Source organism: Nipponia nippon, unplaced genomic scaffold (genome assembly GCF_047370975.1).
Source record: "Nipponia nippon isolate SJK-2023a ecotype South Korea unplaced genomic scaffold, ASM4737097v1 scaffold_4, whole genome shotgun sequence".
NCBI classification, from domain to species: Eukaryota; Metazoa; Chordata; class Aves; order Pelecaniformes; family Threskiornithidae; genus Nipponia; species Nipponia nippon.
The window spans coordinates 78,067,387-78,092,733 of NW_028262358.1; the positions used below are offsets into that span (position 1 = coordinate 78,067,387).

Consider the following 25,347-nt stretch of genomic DNA (forward strand, 5'->3'; position numbering starts at 1 on the left):
TTTACAACAGAATACATTTTCGTATGTCAATATCCCTTTTAGCTTAAAAGTGGACTGGAGTTTTCGGGTTACCATACCAGAAATGCTGGTGGTAACATTTCTCAGGCCTCCAACAATTTCTGCTGTTAGCTGAATCCAGCCACTTTAATGTCCTTAAAATATTTTCAGTAAACAGTATTTGACTGTAATTCTAATTTGTTGACAGGATTTTTTTTTTTGTAAATGGTTTAGCCAAAAAGTCTGCACTTTCCAAATAGTATTTACAAATTATCTAAATGCTACTACTCTGTATCTTTCAAAGAGCATCAATACCAAATGTGTTTACCACACATGTTAGGAGACCCTTGCCACGTGTGTTTAGAGCAGTGCTCCCTCCGGTCTGGCTCCAAAGTTAAAGCATCTGAAGTGTAAATTGTGTGTGACACAGCCAAGGAAACCCACTTTACTTTAACCTTGTTAATGGCGAGCCAGATGGAACTGCTGAGGCCACCCATTGTTCGGGTTTGCATTTTTGTGTAATACCATGGTGTAGGTCCATAGGGCCTCATGAATTCCCCTCCTCTGAATATATACTGAGCTGTTAAAGGCACTGAAAGGATCAAACTCTGCTCTGAGAGCAGCTGGCTTTGTATTTTTTTAATGGTTGTTAGCAGCAGCAGCAGGTCCATTCTACTCGCCCATTCTCCCCCTGCCCTTCTTAAAATCCTGATCTGTTGGTTCTTGAGTGAAGCCAAACCCTAACTGTGTCCTATACAGCACATCATACATTACCTCAGGTTCATTCCTCCAAATATTCATCAAAAAGTCTCAGGTTCTCCCTCCCTTGCAGCCGCAGACCCTGCCCCAGTGGTTCTTAATCACACAAATAATCGTCATCGACTTCATCAACAATCAGGTCCTAATTTCCTTTGTACCAAACCCAGGTAACCTGTGCCTGCATAATTTTTGTTACTGATCGTCACCTTCTGAAAATTTGGTCAAATTTCCCTGTCTTGACCTCTCCTGTGCCTTAAAATGAAAATGGAAGCAAGAGGAGTTTTGAGTAAAGATAGCCCACAGCAGACTCCTCAGTCTGAGAAATAAGGGGAAGCTTGCGAACTGTTACACGCCGAGACCCATCTGTACAGTGCCTGTGATGCAGAAGATAACATCTCGCAATGCCTGCGCCATGATGCAGCAATGTCAGACATTTGCTGATGAAAAGCTGCAACACATGATGTAACAGAGGTAGCGAAAAACCCACAAGACTACAGCTGGCTGCCTAGCAGGTTTCCAGCTGTGGCACACAGCTTAGATATCCTAAGGTTGGGAGAGGGGTGTACTGTTCTCCCTGTTTACTCCAGCTGTGGTGCATGCTGTTCTGAACGGGATGAGAAAAGCGCAAAGCCATCCCTCCAGCCCTTCCTCCCCAATGGGCCTGCCATCAGAAAAGCAAACTGCACCTCACGAAAAGGAGGCTGCAGCCAGAAATGACTGAACTGCAACACCGAGGACCAAATAACGTGTCTGCCTCTTTGCAAGAGGACTTCGACATACTGGCTCCTGAAGACAATGCAGTCAGCATAACCTGTGAATGATATTAGAGGGATGCTGCAAACAATTATCTGTTGTTACAGAAACCACACACACACTTTTGCAACGCTAGGGCTGATGAGGTTCTTAAAAGGGCTGAGAAACCATAATCAGTACTTTAGAGCAAATTCCCTGACCTGTTCAAAGTGACTTGCTTTCGCACTACACTGGCAGAGTAAGGAAGGAAATCCCCCTAACCAGATCCTCAGGTCAGTGCCTCACCTGATGTAGGAGACACACTACTCGAAATATATTCCTGCCCTCCCAGCTGGCCTATGTACCTTTGGGAAGAGGAGCCAGGAAGCACCTGAAGCTCAGCAGCGCTGAGCCTGCTGCAGCGTGCACCAGAGTAGGGAATCAAGGACCTGATCGTTTCTCTTCATTTCTTTCCCCAAGCTGCTCTAGACACTGTCAGGAAGAGCAGCTTCCCCTCTCCTGTATGTTCCCCAAAAGCAGAAAAATGGCAGCCAAACTCCCTCCTGGGGTTCGTATAACCTGGCATAAAAGCTTTGGGGCAGCCATGGCTGGCTGCCAAAGGGGAAGACCCATGAACTGGGGAACCGCAGGGAAGACACACTGGCAAGAAAGGCAGGACATGGTAACCTCTACTTTCTCCCCACAGCAAGAAGGTCAGTTTAAATCCCATCCCTCACTTCTTTATCTTTTACATAAATAGCAGGGTGCAGCTCAGGAAAGTTATTTTTAACTTGAACGTTTCTTTAATATGGTTGTCTTAAAGGCTGCCTAGATGCTACAAGGTGGCTCACAGGGATACACTGCACAAGGCATAGCAGTTTTATACTCACTGTGTTGTTTAAAACATTTCTAATTCCAAATCATAAATCACAGGGGAGCACAGGAGATTCAAAGACAAGTGAAGCTCTTAGGCTCAGTAAACTATTTTTTTTATCCATTTCAGGGTTCATGTGGTAAACCTGGTATTAACTGATAATTTTCCCTTGCACACTGTAATAGATCCTTTTTCAATACCAGATTACCTTTAGTACATTTCCATTGTCTAAGAAAATAATCTAGTTAACAAAATACAGATGCTAGGTAAGGTACAATAATAAAGGTAAGGCATGATTTGCAACTGATAAACTAACATCGCACTTCACCCACTTTTTCTCATTTTTCCAGATCTTCTCTATTAGTAGGATGCAAGGCTGTCATACATATTTTGAGATCCAACTGGCTTGATTGCCGTTGCTTGCAGTTTTTAAGTCTTTCTTTCATGAGCACACTTTAGCCCTAAGTCCATATCCCAAAGCAAAAGCTGTTAATAACCCTGGACTGATGTGATGCTTGGTACTTCAGCACCCTAGGATGGAGATTATATGCCCCCCCCCCCCCGATTTCAGCATGCTAAGCTTCCTTGAAGCTTTGTTTCTTTCAGAAGCAGCTGTCTGCATTTCCATACCTTACCCTGCCTCTTGCCACCAGAGTTAATATCACATGCGTATCAGTTAGAAAAAACAGCTGCAAAATTATTTTTCCTATGAAGTCTTGTAGAATGAATTAGTTCAGCTGGTAACTTTCCTCTGATGATGTTAACAACAAGAAAACCTTAAGCTGTCTTATAGAAAGGGGAGTCATTGATAAGTCAGGACTTCAGTTGCCAATATCACACTCTGTACAAAAGGAACTCTGAATAACATTAGTATCACTGTACAGCTTTATCATAAATTATTTTTTAAAAATTAACTGGTTGGCGTTTTTTGTTGTTTCTTTTTTTTGTTTGTTTGTTTTAAAGGTACTTGTTTCACTTCCCTGGTAACTGAGGGTAATTGAAAGATTTGCAATAAAACTAGTTTGCTATCTCAACATAGTAGATTAGCATTTTATAATATACTTTTATACTTGATTGCTATTTATGAACGCCTTGAAAACATCACTGATTCCTAGCAAAGACTAGGAAAATATGCATGTCTGGAAATATCAGGGAATATACGCTTTCCTTTTTTGGAAGCCTGGAAAACACAACATTTGAATGAATTATATACTGAGTTTCAAAAGGTGACTGACACAAGTACTTCTCAGCATTACAGTACTACTAGCTTTAAGTGCTGATTTTACATAATTCTTTCCATTCAGTGAGAAACTTTCCTTTGAAGAACTGTCATTAAGAAACCTGAAACATAAACTTCTTGTGTATTACACACAAACACTCTAATTGATGCATATAGTAAAATTAGATGGAAAGAATATGGTTCCTGCTACTGTGTGCGAAATTTATGTTATTTTTTTCCTTGTCACGAAGAAGGCAGGTTATCATTTTAGCACATTTAAGTTCCAAAGTAAAACTCTGAAACTGTAACATACTTAAGATAATATGATTGATGTGAAATAGCAGAACACTACAATAGGAAATACTAGTTTTCTCCAATTGTCTTCACATAATTCACAACAGTTCAAACTAATGCAACAGAAGCAGAAAAAAAATTAAACAGATTGCTTAGAGGAAGCTGGCAGGGAAGGAAGAGCTGTGATTACAACACATGCTGCACTCCTCCAAGCCTACTGCTCGCATTTTGCAAGTTTTGAGGAGCAGCTGCTGAAAGGCAGGAAGGGAACTGAGAAATGACCACTGCCTATGTGCTGCTCTGCCATACTAAAATGCCAGACTAGAAGTTAACAGTGAATTAAGCCTGATCACTGCAGCTTTTAAAGGTTGCTCTTCAGCCCCTCGGGGATGTTGGGCACAGAGTTGAGGAATGCTGCTCACCTTCCCAGTCAGTCACTGACTTCCTAGTACAGTACAGTTTAATAGAAAAGTTAATGGTGTGGTGGCATCAAAGCAGCTAAAATAGGCAGGATTTGCTTTTCTCATCCTGTTTTCTTTCCCTGGCCAGGAAAACCACAAGCTGCAGCCCTGCTAAAAGCACAGACCATCATTCTTGTGGGGAACTGGCGTGCAGTGGGTTCTGGTACTTCAGATCTGCGTGGCAGTCCAGCAGGGGAAGCTGGAATAGAAAAGGCCTTACCTGGGACGCTCCCCAAACCCTCTGCGAGGTCTTGCTGATGCCTATTTACACCTCTGGCCTTTCGGAGGCCAAACCCAACTCCCTGCTGGGTTTTGTGCTCCTGATGCTTTCCTCCAGTGAACCCCGCCAGCTCTTAAATTGCTTCTACTACAGGGACCACAAAGCCACCACCACATTGCAGGGAACATTTCTGCCACGCTGAGCAGAGAGCACAACATATTTCATGCCCAGCTGCCCATAGGGTTTCATCCTCTAGATAAACTCACTAAAAGCAGGGCTGTTACCAAGAGGCATCCTCTGCTCTGCCACCACCCTATCTGTTTGCTCCTCAGTACCTTTTTTTCCCCCCCCAGGATTAGTTTCTCTCACTTAGGCTGCCTGAACTGTCTCTCTGCAGGATTAGATCAGCACCAGCGACACTGCGGGGACAGGACCACAAAGCTGGCAGGGGGTGCAGGGGGGGCACGGCAGCCGGCCGGCCCGGGTAATGTGAAACTGCACCCTGGCAGAGACCTGGCTTACAGAGCCAGGGGCAGCATCCATTTCTTTTAAAGTCACAGTTCCCCTATAGGAAAAAATAATGAACGGGGATTCAATGCTGTCGATTACCTGGGAGATTCCTGTTTCTTCAGCTTGTACAGCACAGTGCAGAAAAATCAACAACTAAAAAACCTCATATGCTTTATACTTACAACTAGTGCAGTATTGCTTTCTGAAATTTACAGTATTTTCAACTTAATAGTGCCTCTCTAATAAGGAAAAACACCCTGAAAGGCACCATTTATCAGCCACCCAAAAAAAAAAAAAAAAAAAAAATCAGTTGGATTGTGAAGCACAGCTGTCTGAGTCTTTGGCCGAAGAGTTTTGGGGCAATTGTTGGGGAGAGTTTTGGCAAGCCTGGACCAGACATAGTTGAACGCTAGCTGTGTGTCCCCAGGGGATGTTAGCGTGTGACAAGGAAGAGTCCCAAGACCTGGCTATGTATTAATGGACACGGGTATGAGATACAGAACCAGCTGTTGGAAGTTTATGCTCTTGATATTCAGCGTATCTGATTTACAAACACATACAAAGGAAAGAAAATCTCAGGATGTTCAGTGCCTACATTGACAATAACCTAAATGTACACATTTACTGCACGTTTAAGAACACCATTATTGACGCAAGAAATTTTAAGTTACCCCCCGAAACTGAAGGAATCTGTCTTGAATCCCCCCTGAGAAAGGGTATGGCCTGGGGTTGGGTCAAGGCCATCTCTATACCTTCCCCATCTTCATCTTTCTTCCAGAGAGGCTCTTTTCCTCTGTAGAAAGAGACTGGAGCATATGCAGAATTAAGTTACTGGCACGCTCTGCCAAACAGGTCTCTAGGGCTGCGGCTATTACAGCATCCTCAGGAGAGCTCTCCTGGCTACGTTGCTTGACCATTTCAGCAGTCTCAGCCTGTGGGTGCGTTTGGCAGCGTCACGAGCACTGCCTGCCTAAAATCCCAAGAGGAAAATGTTACAAACATTTGTCTTTTTACAGCAAGCACTGTACAGCTCATCCTCTCCCAGGGGGCCACCCTGGGACACCTGAGCCTGCTCATCCACATCCCACATGGCAGCAGCAGAACCCCTACCTTCAGGCCACACACTTGGCCTCCTTCCCCAAATAGCCCGTGCACGGCCAGGAAAAACAACCCTCCCGCTCCCCGGGGCTACACACCAGCCACAGCACACCTCCAGGGAGCCTGGCACTCAGCACCAAGCCACTCCCCCACCAGACTTCAGCGCCACCACAGCTGTGGCACACATCCTCATTTGTGGTGGCTTTCACAGATAACACAGACCCCACGCACACAGAGTACCTGGGGTCCCTACAACAGGGTGAGCACCCACCTGGCAGAGAGCTGCATCCCAGCCGGGCAGAGCCCTGGCCAGCCATGCACCCTGGACCACGAGTGCAAAGCACACAGCTCCAACCTGTGCTGTTCTCTGTCTCCTGGTCAGCTTGTGGCTGACCCATGTTTCACACTCCACTTCCTCTGAATCATGTGAAAAATGCACGTTAAAGAAGCTCCTCTAACTATTCCTGACCTTGGGGGTGGGGGCGGATAGGAGCAAAAGGAAGGTAAGCACTACTGCCTGCCTGATTTGGGGCCAGAAGTATGCTGAAGACCTGTCTACAGGCACTGGAAGTCATCAGTCCACAGAAAGCATCAGGTCAGAAGCAGCCCTGCCTTCATCCGCCGTGGAGAGGTGAGCACTGTCCATCCACCACTTCTCTTTAATCCAGTCAGCCCCAGTCCCACAAACCACCTAGTTCATATCCAGCGATCCCTTTTACCACATTTCCTCCCCATCTCCAGTTCTTCACACCCCCACCTTCACTTCCATCCCGATTCTGCTCCTAATCGTCACATTTAGCTTTTACATACTGATATGCATGAACCATTTCAGAGGCCACAGCTGGCTACTTCAAGGAAATGAGGATTTTTAAACTGACAAACTCGAACTATCGTTTAATAAAGCAGTGCCTTTTTTTTTTTTTTTCCCTAAAAAAACATATTTGTTTCAAGTCTTTACACATAAACTTGTCCCTGCGGAATCTTTTGTTTTTTCTTTAACTAAATGAGAATCTGCTTTAAGAAAACAATTCCAAGTTAAATGAAAATGGATTTATATGCCACACACAAACTGTAGTCCTCTACAGTGTAACAAAATATGCAAGCTTAAGCAAATTTACCACCTGCTACCATAGAAAGGGAACATGGTAGTATCCTGTTCCCAACACAGCATCTCATTATAGCAGCCGGATGTTTCCACTACAGTGATTAGTGTGCGTACAGTGTCACGATTAGTTTCCAGTACTAATACCACCTTACAATTCATATACTTTTTCACTTACAGTCTCAACCATAATCTGTAATTCAAGAATTTTTTGCAGGTTTGTGGAAACTCTCAACTGACCTTCTTACACAGGCAAGACCACCGATGCAAAAAGTGCATGCTGTGACATCGTCACTTCTGGTGTTACCTGGCCTAATGAGATATATAGTTATATATATATAGACATATAGCTTCATTTTGTCTAATACCTTGTACTGCAAAAGAGGAATAATGTAAAACAACACACTCTAGGATGCATCAGCAGAGAGAACCGGGAGAAAGGAGCACACGCTGTGGCCACGCCGCCTACACAGACGTGGACTGGGGACTGTCGGCTGGTTAAAGGAAGATGTCCTACTAATGCAACACATGCAGCCAGTCACGGAGAGTCTTACCTACCAGCAACTGCAATAAACTAAACTGGGTTACAAAGCCAGGATTTGCCATGTTCCACAGCGTCACTTTATTACATGACTACCTGTACCAAGCTCACCTGGTGGAAATTTGGAATACAAAGGGAGTATCACTGTCCGCATAAGAAAGAAGCACTGATCAGTTCCTGTGAGCTTTACCTTGCAACTATAAAAATGATGGCTTTTTTTTTTTAAAATCAGTCATGTCATCCACATGTACATTTCATTCTGAACTGATCTTTTATTAAGTCATCTTCCTTTTGCTACCCACTTTCTTCAATGCAGCTGAGGCAACCTTTCATAAATCTATTGTCTATACATTTATGCGTATACTATATATGTGTATACAGCACATACGTATATAACAGATTTAATAAATTTTCTCTTCACAATTAAAGTCAATCTTCTATAAAATGCATCTTAACATTACACTAGTGTAAAGACTATTATTATTCTGCCAAATTCAAAAGCTTTCAAATTTGACACATTCATATTTTATGCAAGAATTAAGGAAGAAATGTGGGTCATTAAGAAAAATGAGATATAACACCTTAGATATATCATGATGTACTTCTAAAGATTTTATGGATAGCTATCACCTGAAGTAACTCATAGACATCCATGTTCACCTGGCAGTTGGGAACTACAACCACTACTTACAAAGAAAACCGACATGCTGCTTTGCTGGCTTCTCATTCAAATTAGCAGCTAGATGCAGAGCAGGAACACAAAACCCAGTAGTCCCTTCAAGCAAAAAGGCCACCGATAATCCAGATTTCTGAAACCCTCTGAACTCGACTGCATTACTACAAAAGGTATTTTCTGATGAGTTCTTGTTTTGAAAAGAAGGGGGGCAGTGCAGGCTAAACCCTAGAAAGCAAAGCAGAAGAAATCATCTCTCTGTGGCAGTTCGTGGTAAGGAAGTGACTCAGCTGAGGCAAATTACAGAGCCCATTTGGAGACACTGATTCCAAGAGCACCGGGGGCTGCAGTCAGAAATCTGGCGCAGCTGCGCTGCCAGAAATTTCAACCTTCACAAGCACGTAAGCCTGAAAATACTATTTGCGGTAATTCTGATCAGTTTTGTCTAGCTCTGCAGGAAATTTTTGTTGTGAAAAAGAACATGTGAGGAAACTGAGGATATATTCTCTACCTATTTCTCACACAGATCAAGCAAAAACAAAGCAGGGTTTCATCATAAAAAGTCAAATATCATTTCTAAGTCATTCAAAAATTGTATTACAACTTCTCTGAGTTTTGAATTCCCCCTTCCTCAAACTCAGCAAGCAGTCTACTCTGTCCTGCAAGCTACTGCACACAAAATGTGGAGGCAGTTCTTAGTACATTTATAACTAATGCAACAATAATTAAGGGATGAAAACGAAAAACCTCCAGCACCCTAGAGCAGTTTTCGATCTGTAGATCTCGGGTATCTATAGGCTACTTTTAAAGGGTTGGCAAAAGGTAGTTAAGAAAAGCAGGCTTGCGGACAGGATATTTGAATCATCAAACATCATGAAAGAAGAAGATAACGCACATCCAACAAAAATCCTGGGGAGCAGGTCTTCCAGAGTAAAAAACATGCGTGTATCACTGCTCTCTAATAATTCAAATAGCCAAGAATCACAATTACTATTGTAATTAAAAACAGCAGTGATTTTAAGTATTGTATGGACTAAGAAGGAAACCAATTCTGCACTGAAGGGTTTACTATCTAAACAGACAGAAGCGGGAAGGTATAGAAAGGGCTTAGGCAAACAAGAAAGTTATCTTCAGTCATGTCAGACACACTAACTTTGTAGTTGCTTAACTTTTTTCCTTTATTAATTAACAAGTCCTCTGTTCCTTCACAATGATTGACATGTTCTCACAAGTGGGTAACCAAAGCCGTTCTGTAAAACAGAATTAGCTCTCCATCCATCGATCCTACCGATTTATTTAACAACAGAGAGGGCTGACAAGCAAGAATCACAAAATGGCTGATTAGAAGCTACCCCATTTTATCCCAAGAATCCAAATGGGGAACAGATCTCCAAGACAAAACAGCCTTCAGGGTTGGTCCTGCCCCTTCAAGCGCTCCCGGTTTCCCTGTGGTACCCCTGGGGACGTGGGGCACAGCTGGCTGTAGCAGTACCACCAGGGATGCCGGGCACACCCAGTCAATGGCGGCACCGCTGGGTTTGCGGGGCACACCCGGCCGCAGCAGCCCTTGCAGCTGGTAGAGCTTCTCCAGCCACCCCAGTGAAATGGCAGGAAGGAAACAAAGCGGTGGCTGCGTCCGTGGGAACGGTCCATGGGCTGCTGCAGTCCGCAACAGCTCCTCCTGCCTTCCCCTCTTTTCCTTCCATGAAGGAGGAAGAAATGATGGTGATCACTTTGCTCAATTTCCCCTCAGGTGTAAGTCAGGGCTAAAAGCTGCAATAGGAAGGTTTTAGCCTTTAAAGGAAGAGTTTGGAAATTTATAAGCTTGCAAAGGGATTAAATCTCATATCCTTCACTATCAAAGGAACAATAATAACGTGTGGAGGTTAGACTGAGGCTTACAGATGTCGGTCTGCTTGAGTTTAGCTGTATTTTATAGTACTCTAATTTAATTAGTAGCCATACCTATAGGAGAAGTACCATAATCCATACACTGTTAGTCAGAGCCTGAGCTGTGAGATATCCGTAACTTTTTGTTTTCTTTCCTGCTAGGTGAGTTTGCATGCTGAAACACTAGTCTGGCTTTTGCATGTGATACTGAAACCACTTTTATTTGCACTCTAAACAAGCAAGACAAAAATGTGATTGCTTACACAAATCCTTGAACTTGCATAATTTTCAGATGTGGAAAGGTGTCTTTTTCTAGATAATATAATCTTTGAAATCGATTGTACAAATGAAAGATGAAGTCCTCATTCTTCTAAAAAAAACATACTAATGAATTTCGAACAATGACAGATAAGAACAAACAGACAGTGCTGTTTTCTTTTAAATCAATTTATAATCTATGAAAGAACATTCCTTGGTGACAAGTTTGCATTGGAAAGGAATTCACATTTGAACAGCTGTAACAAAAAGAGATGCTTACAAATGTTTTTAAGCATCACAGTCAGGAAATTTTAATATGGGAATAATTTGTCCCATGTACTGACAGCACCTGTATTCTCCAATGAGAGCAAGGGGTCTTCAGCAGATCACAAGCAAGATTCAGGTTCCATAACACTTACTATTGCTGTTTGTAAGAAACAGAGCTAATTAAGTGCATACAGACTGTATGATCAGATCCTGACTCCTAAAAAATGTTGCACAAAAGCGTTTAGTATACAAAATACACGGTGCATTTATACTGAACAGGCATTACGTTTCTCCAATAAAAAAAAAATTCTTCAGTGTTAATGTCCTCAAATAATATAAATTGCTTGCGTCAACAAACACAGTACAATTAGCTTGTTACCCTTAAACTGAGTTTAAAATAAGCAAATTGTTTGATGACTTTGATGTTTTCCACCCAAAATGTGCTGGCTAATTTTTCCATTCCAGTTCCCATTCCAATCTTTTAACTGCCTTAATCTCCTGCCCTCAGATGTTGACCTCCTAAGAACAGAGGTCATAGGTTAGCACAGACAGACCTCAAAAGATCTGGACTATCAATTCATGCCTGAAAGATTTCTCTTCCACAAAAGAACCACTAAAAAAGCAAATTCCAAAATCCAGCTCCACAGGCTGCGTAAAATATAAACTTGTTGATATGTTACATTCATAAATATTCTAAAAAGATTGTATCTAAACAGTATGAATTAATTTCTGTAGGATACAAAAATAAACAAAAACCAATAGCATTGACACGGAATAGTGACTGAACTTCAAAGATAAAAAAGGAAAGCTCTAGACAGGAGAGAATTAAGAGTCAGCATCTTTAACCACAGAGATGTATGTTTTAAATGTTTCTAATCTTTACATCTGAAAGCAGCATTTTTCCACACCGGGCAATTTTAAACACGATTTGCTTTCTTGCACGGGTCAAAGTATTAGCTAACTCAGAAAATGAAACAGCACCAGCTTATACAAATTTTACTGATTATTAGTGAGACTACTACCTCATTTTCTTGCCATAATCAGCCATACAACAGATTACTTGCTGCTTGTTTGGTCAATGGGTGTACAACTCTCATTAAAAAAATGCCAGATGTTTCTTTTCTATGCCTAAATGAAATGTATAGATTGTGAAGTAGAAAGATAACTTCATGAGGCTCCAGTGAGTTACAAATACAGGGATAAGAAGAACGAACCATTTGATAAAATTATTTCTGAGCTCCAAGTAAAACTTGTACGTTACACAATGTACATAAGGACAAAAATTCTAAAAGTGAAGTGATTAATGATACTCCCACATTTAATAACAGAAAATCTCACTGAACTATTTAACAAAAAGTAAATTAAAACACTCTGTGGATTCTTTTTTGACTTAGAAAACTAAAGTGCTAAGCACATTTTAAGTAATTATTAAAAGGAGACGTAGGCACATATTCCTAGCAATTATTAGGTAAGCAGCTAACCATGATTCTCCAAAAATATATCAGTGCAAAAACACAGAAAATATGCCTGATAAACAGAAAATTAAAGATTTTTCATATACTTACTAGAAAGAAATGACTTACAACAACTAACTCGTGAAAAAGAATGTAAATAAAATTAAACCTTTAAAAAGGTAAATAAATAGGCTTACATCTGAGCTATGTACAATTTCTAATCCTATTGCCAATTACTGATGATTCCCTCTCATTGATGGAAGAAGTAACACCGCATAATTTTATAGAACAACTCGTCTCATTATGCAGACACAGACTGACACACACACACTCTATTGTTTTGTTTTACATTATTAGTTTAGCACAACAAAAAGGCAGAGGTACTAATTTTAAACACTAGCAAATCTGAAGCTGAATTTGAAACATTGAACTATTTCAGCTTTTTCTATTAGTCAAAAGATATCCATTTATCATTGAGGAAATCAAAGCATTCTGGTTAAACTTTGATGCAAAAGCTGTTGCAACATTAATTGCAGACAATGAAATAAGAGCAGTCTGTGGTTTGCTATTGTTTTCAGAGCTGTCTGAAGGAAATTAAATGCTTAGCATTTAAACTGTCCAACAGCTAAAAAAGTAAAACTCCAAGTAACTTCTAGGCTAAAGAAAGCCATTCAGCACAAGACCGGTGCAATTTAAATCAATTTTTGTACTTTCAACTATTCATTGTAAAAGCTCTAGTGCCAAGAGACTCAACCCCAATAAGATTATAAATGAATGGAGATCAAAGAAAAGAAATTGTTTAGCTCACTCCCATATTTCATAGTGACCCTTCACAACTCCTTCCTCCTTAACTGTTCCATGGGTCTGTTACTGAGCAAGCCCAGCTCCCTCTACTCCATCAATAACGCCAGCCTCGGCTCACTATTCCTCCAGCTTGGCCACAGCCACCTTTGTTCTCTCTTGCACATGGATGCGCAATTTCTTCTGCGAAACCAGTCCCTTCATCCTTGTCCTGCAGTGTCACAGTATGGTTTCAAAAAAACCAACCAGTCCAAATCCCCAAGCCGAGCTGCTACTCAGTGGAGCGTTCAGGCTAACTTCTACCCATTACCTACAAATTCAGCATTCAAAAAAGTATTAAACTAATTACACTGTAGTAATAGCCTGTGAACCATATGATGACATGATGTAAGTTCTCCTACATTGCCTTTTCTCATTTGCTGCACGAAATATAAGGTAGTTATTGTATACTGCTTCTTTAGCCTACTCAATTCAGTGCCTAGATTCACCACTAAATCCAGCTGAATCTTGAACACGATACAGAAGTACTGACTTTGGGGCTCTCAGTGTCTTCATGCATTACAAATATTAAGTACTTTGCAATGGCTGTAGGAAATCGTGTGGTTTAATTGGTCTCAAGGAAGTGCACAGGATTCTAGAGCACAAGAGCCAAAGTTGTTTTCCAGAGGAGCCTTCTTCTAGGTGCCCAATTTGAAATATTAGAGCCCACAGAGCACTCACCATTTTATAGCACCCAATACGTTTAGGACAAAGCTCAAACTGAGCAACTGTTATAGCTGGGAGCATTTGGTGGTTCTGCAAAACCAACTCCAGATGTGTCGCGTTTGTCACCCGGTAAATGAGGAACACACAGTAAGCAGACTACTGCAAAAACTCGCATTTAAGATCAACCCTCCCAGATCCGCTGGAATCACCTCAGTCTTCGCAGGGCTGCAAAGCAGGAGCTTAGCTCCCACTTACAAGTCAGCTCCTTGTACATTAGCTCTTGACTTGCAGCAGCCTTTCAAAACGGAGGAAATTTTGATTCAATCCCTGTTTGTGCCTGAGGGGATTCAGGATTCTCTGCACCCCCTGAAGAGTGCCCGAACTACCAGCTTTGAGGTGATCATTTGGAAACTGGGAAAACCGTGTGCTTCTCATATTGACACCATTTTCAATGGTCTGTCCTCCCCTCCCCAAGCCCTTCTCTTCCCTCTCCTTCCTGATCGCCCCCCGTGTCTTTGTTTTCATATTCCTGCTCCTTCCTAACCTTCTTCTTATCCATTGCCCTTGGAATACTTTCCTGTCACCCTGCCTGATGGATCATGGACATCATAGGAGCATTTCTATTTGAGCTCCACTGTCTCATCTCCGAACAGCTTCCCACAACCAGAAGAAGCAACTGCAAAGTCCCACTCAGTCCTGCTACTTCTGGATGGAGGATGCCACATCACTGTGCAGGGGTGGCTTAAACTGGTACTTTTTTTCCCAAATAAACCTACCTTTCCTGGTGTAAATATGCCCTTAAACCCATAGCTTCTTTCAGTACACAGCCTATGTCGTCTTATCTGCTTGAGAAGCGCTCTAGCACACTGTGGGTAGACTTGGGGGGTGAGGGGGTGTGCACAAGGGGAATAGCAGCAGCGTGCCCGCACCACCACTACAGAGATGACTACCTCTGTGACACATTCCTCTTACATAATAAGCTGCTGAGATTCTTGACAAAATAAGATATTGAAGTAAACTCACATTTTTAAATGATTCATATTTAAGTAGGTTTGATCTTTAAGTGTCAAGGACAGAAACATGAAGCCACAGCTAATAAAAGAAACAGCTGTAGTGATTTGGAAGTATATTACTGCACAGACTTTATTAATTTGAAGTTAAAGGGCTCCAGAACTTTTATTCCTTCTGAAGAGCTTCAGATTCATCAACAGCGGTAAATCAAAGGCAATGTTTTGGGAATATCTGATTTAGCAGCTATGCTATAATTCAGTTTTCTCCAACTTTCAAGCTGTTGGTATCTTTTTCAACAGGCCAAGATATATGGCAAATTTTTCCATCATCTGGAATCACCATTATAATCTTTCCTCAGTGTTATATATTTATTACAAGCTTTGAGTATGTTTGCTAGGTGATGCTGGAGTGCAACACATCAAGAAAAAGCAAGGAAATGCAACTGTTTTCCTAAAATAAAATGGATTTGGGATTTAAGTATTTACACTGAACATTTTTGTAGTAAAATATAGCACATAGCATGTGCATCTTTTTAAAAGACAACTCGTCCTGCGAGCCATTCTGTTCCCAGTTCATTGACAGCTATAGCGTGTCACACGAGCAAAAATCAGCACAGTCTGTAGTCAGGGTCAACATCAGCTTCAACAGAAATTTCCACGATTGGGGAAATCTTTTCAAATAATGCCCTCTTCCCTACTACTTTCAAAGCACAGGCTTAAGGTATTTACTGAGTTGGGCCCTGAAAATGTATGCACTTTTTTTGTTTATTCTTGTCTACTTGAAATTAGTATATTTGTATAGTAATAAGAAATTAAACAGCGAGAGAAAAATTCGAATTAAGGAAGATGCCAGTTACATTAGGAAGATTTTTAGAAACATAAACAATGTTTCTTAAATTATTTACTGAAATACTTTTAACATAGACTCTACTGAAGTTACGTATAATCTCTGTTAAATTGTGCAAAGTTCGCAATTCTTTCTTCCTTCTAAATTTCTTCAGATATGGGGAATCATTACTACAGGTAAGACTCCAGTGTGATCATTAGGCCTATCAGTACACCATAGCGAAGGCCTGAATATATGTTGGTACTTTACTGTAAATAAGACAGCTCATCCCTTGATGAAAGGGGGTGAAATACTCAGAAAACACGAGGCCTGAGAAGACATCCGATTAAAGAAAAATATTCTGCATTCCAAAAAGAGCCTATGTACTTAAGAAACCCATCTGCTGTGCAGGGACAGCTTTACTCTACATGAGGCTGCATAAAACCGACACCTTCCTACTCACTTCATCTGTTCCTTGTACATTTTCAGAATTGTATCTACTTACTTTAGCATCAAATTTGGATTTCTTATTATAAACACTATGAAAAATTTGGGGCCTATCCCTTCTTAACTGTGTACTCATACAAACAGACACCAGACAACTTTATACAGACTTTACTCTGTTCTTAATATAAGTTTGCAATGAAGAAAATTAGGCTTAGATATCACTTAGTGATATCACTGCCACCATGTTCCCAGCCCTTGCTTTAGCACAGAAATTTGCATTCACTTGAAGTATGTGAACAGCCCTATCAGAAGGCACATCTGATGGAAAGGAAGCACGTATTTTTGTGTGTTTTGTTGATTTCTGCACCTAACCGCAAAGCCCAATTGCCACCCGCACCCGAGCGAGCAGGCTGAAACATTGCGTGGTCACGCAGGTTCACCAGCAACACGGTATCTGAAATGAGCCCTTACTTTCAAGTTGCCTTGTGGTGAATCCGGTAGTTAAAAGCATGTGAAACAGGCAAATGGCCCTTCAAATGAACAAGGAAATGCCTGTATCACCACCCACCATACTACAGTGTGCCTGGGTACCCCGAAATAATGATCTTGGTCTCAGAAGCAGTGCAGCTGGTAAGGGACCAAATTAAGCTTTGTAGCCTGCACCTAACTATGGGCACTTGGCTTTACAAATTAAACAATGTTCTCTACATTTGAAATTTGGAATGGGATTTCCTATGTGTCTTCTGAAAAACAAAACCTTTTATTCTAATGTTACACATATTGTTATGCACAACTGTAACCATTCCTACACCTAGCTCCAACATTCGAGTACGGATCTTTCGGCGCTGCATCCTGGCTCCCGACTGTTTGAGCTATGGAAGTAGGCAGGAAGGGAAAGCCATTATTATCGTTAAAGGAAGGCAACTCCCGATGCTGTGTGCTGGGTCTGCGGGTGGAAGCTAGGCTAGCCATGGCTTGTTGTCTTCGGAGGGGTGAGGCTTTCCTGCTTGTGCTCTCACTCTGGGGCACTTATTCTACCATAGCTCCAAACCTGGCATTTCCAGAAGACTGAATTTTAGCGACACTCTAGACTGGAGATGAAATCATGCCAAATAGTGCATGGTCCATAGATACTGGGCACTATACACAACAGTCAGTGGCAGTTGTTTTGCCTTTCCTCCCTTAAGCTACCTTCCTCTCATCTTTTGGTGAAAAAAATACCCTGTCTCAGAGATCTGATTCTGTTCTCATCAGGCTGGATGGACCGAGTCCGGGAAGCACGCCGTGTGTTTGGTATGCAGGAAGGCTGTGATTGCTGAGCTCCTTTAAACACAGAAGGATGATGTAGAGATTTTAACAAGGGCTGTCTAATGAATATATGCAGTAACATTTTTCAGAGGCTTCTAACTTAGGCTTCGATAGGTCTGCAAAAAGACAAGTACAGATTAACCCCCTGCCCTAGGGATCCATCTCCAAGCCAGCTTTCAAGCCTCCAATCCACAGCACCAAGTGGCAGCTATTTTTAAAAGTTACCTCTTTTTTAACCCTATTAATAAAGCCCTCTGGTTTTACCCCACTCTTAGAAAAACCTGAACTGTTGCTAAGCCTTCAAACAAAAACTTGTCCGCCTGAAAAAAAGAGCAAGTATGAAAAACTTTGTCCCTAATCGTTGCAGTCCAGCAAAGATATAACCTTCTTGAAGTACTGGAGTAGTGCAAAGCTCTCAGGCTTTTTGGGTTTTGCCTCAAGCCCCCTTTTTTTTTTTTTTTAAATCTAGCAGCATTCTGCTGCTCCTGTTACGAGCAGTTCATACTAGTTTAGTGGCTTATTATGGCACAGTCAGCAAATACCAATAATAAGATCATGTAAGAAAGCACATCTCAGACTGCTGTTTATCCCCCTTTCTAGCCTATTGTCTAAGCATGCAAATTATTAACTATATAAAACTCTCCACAAATAACCTCAGATTTTGCTTGAGGATCCAAGAGGAAGTTGCGTCCAGCAACTCAGGTACCTAACACAGCATCTAATTGTCTTTTGCAGATTACGCGTCGATATTGAAGAAATGCCTAAACCACTAGTTGCCAGAGACGGAAAGCTATACCTCCCTATTTCTTACAACCTCTCCTTAAATACGTGGTCCTGTTGGAAAGAGGGTAGCAGGCCAGAAGGACCTCATTTCATATGGCAGTTTTGATGTAAGAGAACAAAAACTATAGTGGTCTTTGCAGTCTGTAAGCCTAAGAGGGATCTCACACATCACTGGAATGAGGAACTAAACATCCAACAGAATCACCGTGAAGCAGGGAAAAAGCAAACAGCCAAGAAAATGCCCTATGTTTGAAAAATGGGAAAAGCAAGAATGAAAACTGGAAAGAGGGAAATTTTTACGATCTAAAACCAGGTGAAAGAGCGTCAGGGAGGAGGAGGAGGTGTTCATTTTCAATTTCTGAAACACCACCCTTGAATAAGGTCCTTTTGCAAGGCTGTATTTCTAAGAAATCTGTGCAAAAGCCATGCAACTTCTGCATTACTTCTGTGCCAGCTTCCTCTTTAGAAAATGGCAGAACTGTGAACATGATCTACCTTGGAGAGGAGCAGGAAAATTCAGCCCTTTGACAGTGACATGCTGACACCATTTTGTGACAAAGGCTACAACTCCCTGAACTTTCTATCCATTTCTCTGGACAGCTGGGCACTCTGACTTCGTCTGCCCGCCATTTCACCCCGGTGCTGTTCAGGACGGGCCCAAAGCTGGTCTCCAGGGCTGGCCACGGGCAGGAGCAGACGAGCCCCCTGTGTCGTAGCTGGGTGCGGTGACTGCCGGCCTGGCCTTGCCTCCCAGCTGTCAGGCGAAGGGACTCTGATGGGCTTTCCCCACCCGCCTTGGCCTCATCTGTCTGTTAAGCACAGCTTTTATGAGCTTCTCCTATTTTGGTACTAGTTCAGGGCTCTCCTTCCCAGCCCGCACCACTCCCATTATTCACATCTCCTTCACAAAAATCTGCTCAGCTTGAGCCGTAGGAGGCTTTTCTATAAAAATTAAATTATACACTTGAGCGTGATTCAGCCAGTAAAGATGGAATTGATATAATCTCAAGTTTGAAGTGACTTTGTATCACGTAACTTTGCTGTCCTAAACCAGCTCTCTTAGTCCTGTAAACGTCAATCCAAATGTCCTCCACAGCACTCCTCCATGCCGTCATCTCTGCCTGCATCACACTGGTTTAGCGGCTATTAGTGCAGATCACGAACTTTTAAAGAAGACTTTTAACATTTTCTTATTATAGTCTGACTTCAGATCATCCGCAGAATGTCTTCAGATGTTAAATCAGTTTTCTGTCTGACTCAGACACAAACTAATTTTAAGTGACAGTTCATCAGGGAAGTATATTATTTAATTACAGCCCCCCTTACCTAAGTGGCTGTATTTCCACCCAATCAGTGTTTGTCAAAATATGTTTTTCTTCATTTGAAAACTATGCTTTTGATTATGTCCAAGAGTTACTGGCAAACACCATTTATTACATCTTAACACAAAACCACTTCTTTTCTAGTTGTCTCTCCTTCATAGATATCTACGTTGCAAAAAAGGTTTTTTGAAGTGTTACAGTAATGCTGCAGTGCTCATTACTATTTAGCCAACTGAGCTAGAAATACACAGCTATTTCACTAGCCATATTCCCAGAACATAATTCAGCATCACTGGCAATGCTTCGTTGAGCTCCCTCATTTCCAGCAGCTCCCAGCTCCATCCCTCACAGTTTACTTGCAGGGCTGCGCTATAAACAGAGTCAGTGAAACGTTTCATGTCAAACCCAAAATCTCACAACATACTGCTTACTTATTACATGTTTAAATCCAAGCCGCTTACTGATACAGGTCACCCATGCTAGAAAGCTTCCCTGCCACAAGTGTGATGTTAGCAGAGGGTAACATAGGACTGAAATGTCATAAATTAGAACTGGGAGATGGAGCTATACCCTTAATTATTTCTTCCTGTCCCTTCCTTCTTGCTTTATTTTATTGCTTCAATTTTTGTGTAAATACTTCAAAACCAAAAAAAGAAAAAAAAAAGTTGTCATCCTTCCCGTCCCCCAAAACGTTCCACTTGAAGCAAGTGCCAAGCCGAGCAGATACAGCACTACAGACACTCTGCTGAAAAAGTATCCAACTTTGAGCTCCTACTAGGAATATTTACAGATACTGGATAATACCTCTAGGTCCCAAAGATAACTCCAGCTTCTAGTCCTGTGAGCATCATGCATCTTCTTTGTTAATATTGTGCCAAAGGTCCGTGGGTCAAATTTCTTTAAGCATGCCCTGCACTAAGAATATTTTCCCAGCTATACAAATTTATAAAATAATCTTAAATAAAAAATTACAACTGATAAAATGGTCCTTTACCCAGTTTCATTTTAGGTCACATACAAACACGAGGACTGTTTGTTTAAAACAACAAAAAAAAAAGCAGCGCGTAATTTTTTTTTTCCTTCCTCCCTTTTCCCTCCTCCAAACCTTATTCTGAGATGGTGGGCTAGGTTCTGATTTCATTTATTCTACTCTACATCAACATTTCACAGATTTGTCTACAAGTTACTGAGCAGGTGATAAAGGTGTGAATTCAGAGCACTTTATCTTTTCTGCATCAGCTCCCCGCAGTCATTCCTAGAGAGCAGCATAGCATGCTTTTGTGTCAGCTCAGTGTCAAAGTTGAGCAAAACACACTGTGTTCAGCACGTGTGAAGAGCTCCTACGAAGGGAGCTGCAACCTGCCGCGGTGTTAACACGTTGCCAATTCATCCCCTGGCTTACTTAGGTAGAGACCAGCCCCAAGAGCTGCTACTGTGCGTCTCTGCCACAAGACACCACTTCTAAACCCAGCACTTGTCAGATACAAATCCCAGCTGAGTCTCATTTAGAAACCTCCCCTCTACCCCAGAATACTCTAGACACTGTGAAAAAATACATATGTAAGACACATGGATATTACAGTAGCTTAAAGTAAGGTCTGGGAACTTAAAGCCTGCAGGCTGCTTATAGCCGCAGCTTCATTTCACATGGACCACGAAAGATTTTCCTTTCCTTGTACTGGCATGTGCTAGCACGCTGGCTGGGAGAGACACCCAAGCGGCCGATACCACCGACAGCCATTACAAAGCCTTCTCACCCATGTTATAAAATTAATGTGGCCCACAGTAATGCTGAAGGGGAAATATTATCATAGCAAGGTCCCCACAGCAACAACACACTGCAAATTACACAGACTCGGAGTCTGTTGTGGAAGCACCACGAAACCTACCAAAAAGCACCAATATTTGGTAACCTCAGTGTCATGACTTTTTTTCCCCCTCTCTGCACATATTGCTGCTTTTCCCTTTCTTTGTCCTACCTTTGCTATCTCTAGCTCTTTCTGTCAGTCTTCCCTTCTGCTTTAAATCCTGCCTACACCATTAATAAGAGTCATGGGATCCATTCAAATGGGATCCATTTAAAAAGACGCAGTGAGGCTGGGCCCTCACACTGTTACACTGATAGAAAAGAGATCAACATAAGAATGTGGAATTAGCTTTCATAAATGGAGGCAGTTCTCACAGCACAACAGCAATCTTTCAAGAAATTTTCCACTACACATGTTGGAGATGCACTTTTTTAATTGGCTAGGTGTTCAATGAAAACCAATTTCCTTCAAGCAAAGACACTGCTCCTCACTGAGTGATAATGTCAATGCTACTTCAGACATTTCAAATTTCAGACTTTTTTGGTGTCTTATGACTTAAGCACAAGAATTTTGAGACAGAAGCAGATACAGGTTTTTGCCCACGTCTTCATATTCAAATTAATTCAATTTAATTTTGAATTTTTCCTTCTTTAAAGGCAGGTGAACATGAAAGAGCACATTGTCTCATGGATCACACCTCTGCACTGTTTTTTAGGGCATATCTGTTCAATCTTTTCTATGCTTTAGCTATGAAAAAACACCACTGAAAGTAGGATTCATCTTGCCTAACTTTAGAGACTTGTAAGGGAAGTATCTACAGCATTGGAGCTAGACTCCCTTTGTAGTCCCTGAAGAGAAACAGCCATAAGGCAAGATTCATTCCCAATATATTAGATGCTTCCCTAGGGTGAGATGAATTGCACTCTGAAAGTACTGCTTCCTCTGCATTGACTATACTGTGCACTATAGATATCTACATTTGTTCAAATCCCTGTCTCCTTCAATATGTAGTTTTTCCTGGTCTACTTACAACCTGTCCATTTAAATTTCAAGGTTTTGAAGCAAGGACTGTCTTCCTTCATACACATGTGCAACGAACAGGACAATAGTATCATGATTGCACGGCTGTGGCCTTTATGTGCTGCCATAGTATAAAACATCAATAACAATGGTAACGCTGCCCTAAAAAGATTAGTAATTACAGTCCATGGAAAACCAATGGTTTGAATAAGAACTATATTGGAAGCCTAGCTCAAAAAAAAAAAAAAAAAAAAATTCACAGCCATTGCATGCAACACAACTGTGAAAGGCCAGATATGGTGAGCAATCAAAAAGAAAGCTTTGTCTGGCTTACAAAGTCTCTCCTTGTTGTGGTTATGCACTCTGATCTGTTACAGCAGCAATAAATTTTGTTCATGGCCTTTAGCTTTTACAAAGAAGGTGAAAGAGGGACAACTATCATGTTGTCTCCAGTCCTTAATTTAAAAAAGGACAGTGGGAAAAAAAAAAAAAGAAGCCTTTAAACAGAGGTGGGGACAAGTGGAGTTCATCTGTAGCCAGCAAAGCCTTCTGATCCCCCATTTCTCAAGGCTGGGCTACACTGCCTTTCCCAGGTGACCCCCTCTTTCCCAAGCTACTCTTTGCTTCAGAGTTTGTAATTGAAGAGAGCCACATCTCAGTCATGCCATACATCCAATACTGCAAGCAAAACTTGGCTGTTTGGATGTTCTTACTAGGATCCTTCACAAACTATATATTCCCCTTGATCTCAGTCATTACAGCTACTGCGCTGGACAATACCACGAGGAAAAAAGGGAGATTCACCTAAATACAAGAGCTTTTGGGCAGGAAGTCTGTACTTGGGGAACTAGGTGCAAGTGGCTTCACAGTGAAGAGGATTACAGGACTTCTTCAAGCCAAGAGGCAGAAAGTAAAGTAAAGCATTGCAAGTCAGACTGCTGCACTTGTGTATGAAGAAGTGAAGCTCTCACAACTAACGTGGAATTTGTAAAATATTATTACAACAGTTCTTCAGACCACCAGGCATTAAACTTTTGGAAACACCTCTGTTCACTAAGTAAAAATATAATTAATCAAATTATGTCCATCTCAACCCTGACTGCACCACCTACACTTTCTTCTGTATAAAACTACTGATGCACAGTTTAAAACCCCACTGCACACAATAGTCTTTTTAGCATGGACAATTCTCACTGAAACATGGTGTTATTTCACCTATATTGAGACTGACCTCTCTTCTCAGTCTAATAGCAGTATTTTCAAAACAATATTGCATTCCTTTGCAGGCTCCCTCTAATTCAATAAAACCTTCTCAAGTAAAACCAATCAAGTGGGTGATTTATGTAATTGTATAGATACAGCTTAATAAGTTTAATCAAACTACTAGGCTACATGTAAAAGCCAAATCTACATAAAAGTGTTTCCTTTCACAAATTAATAAATGCTGAAAACACAATTTCAAGAAAAACTTGCAAAGAAAAAAAAAGGGGGGAAAATAGCAAAGTAAGGTAATTACCTATCTCCCTTTGGTTTTCTTTTTTGTACTGTCTTCCCTTTGGGTCGTCTTTCACTTCCTAAACAGGGGCTCCCACCAGGGCCTGTTACCCGTATTGATTCAAGGCCTTTGGAAGATTTCTTAAAAGTAAATTCCACTGGTTCTCCTTCTTTTAGGCTTCTAAATCCTTCCATGTAAAGCTTGCTCTGTAAATAGGAAAAATACTCTTGGTTACCATTGCCTTAAAAACAGTATTTACATTCATAATCAACAGGACAAATCATCCTATGTACTATCCTAGAATACATACAGGTTGAATAACAGTTTCCTCTGTGTGAGCTATAGCAGATGATACGACAAATTATAGTCCTGGATACACTGAAAACACTATTCAACACTAAACAAGTGACAAGAACCTATTTTCAGTATCAACAAAACTGAAATAACATTTTCCTTTTCTGTGATGAATGCTATAGATGTAAGAAGTAGAGAAAATGCTATATTCTTAAAACCCCTGTCTAACAGGCATCAGGAACTGAAAAGGCTTTTTTAACAAAATGCAAAGAGAGCAAATGTTCACTTCAGAGCTAATTCGTTTATGATCAAAATTATCATAATTCATATTCCTTGTATCTGGGACGTGGCTCTTCTGCTCTGAAAATGAATAAAAGATACAACGAGCACAAGAGGCAGGAGAAAGGCACTCTGAACAAAGTCCACTGAAATAGGCAATTCAAATATCCCTAGTAAGCTGCTAAATTTCTGTTCACTACCCCAAAAATCTTATCTAGTTAGCATGATTTAGGTATGGATTTGTATTTTCATTCACAGAAAAGGAAATTACCATCATCAGGGCAAGTGAAATAAATACTGATAAATCTTTTGATATTACACTGAAGCAGCAAAATCTTGGACAAGCTGAAGTCAACAGGAGCCCACCATTGATTTTGATGCAATGAAAATTTTCATCTCAATTCCTAATAAATTATGTACAATAGGAAGTCTACATCCCAGGACAAATCTGATGAATCAAACTCTTAAATAAAATGATCATCAAGTTAAGTGAGACAACTGGGGGGGACGGGGGGGAGAGATACAATGATAGACACTGGTTGGACTAAACGTTTATTTTAGAAGTTAGACATTACATGAATGAGATCAGCTGGACTCACAGTGAATATTACAAAATCCGTTAATTTCCAAACACTTGTAGTTTTTGCAGGAGAGTTGTGAAACATGTTTTCTTCCTTTGCTCATGACCTCTTCATAGCAAAGAGAAAAATGTATCCTGACTGATTCTTACTCTGTTCTCCAGCATTCACTTGGCCGAACCACGGAGTCAAGAAGGGAATCTTCACCGCAGGTGCAATTCCACTCAGTCACATGTCAAAAAGAGCCAAGCGACACTTGACTCAAAGTCACATCTACTACCCCACGAGCACAATTAGGGAGAGTGTTCAAATCAGATGGCAA

The 25,347-nt window shown here is 41.2% G+C and overlaps 1 protein-coding gene across 3 annotated transcripts in view; it reads right to left on the bottom strand.

Annotated features, from left to right (window-relative positions):
* LIN28B (lin-28 RNA binding posttranscriptional regulator B) overlaps positions 1-25,347 on the bottom strand; it is an 88,951-nt gene that overhangs the window by 16,061 nt on the left and 47,543 nt on the right. For all 3 annotated transcript variants that reach the window (XM_087776406.1, XM_087776405.1, XM_087776404.1), the window contains exon 3: positions 23,896-24,080. In XM_087776406.1, the coding sequence (XP_087632532.1) occupies positions 23,896-24,080 (185 nt within the window). The remainder of the gene's footprint in view (positions 1-23,895; positions 24,081-25,347) is intronic.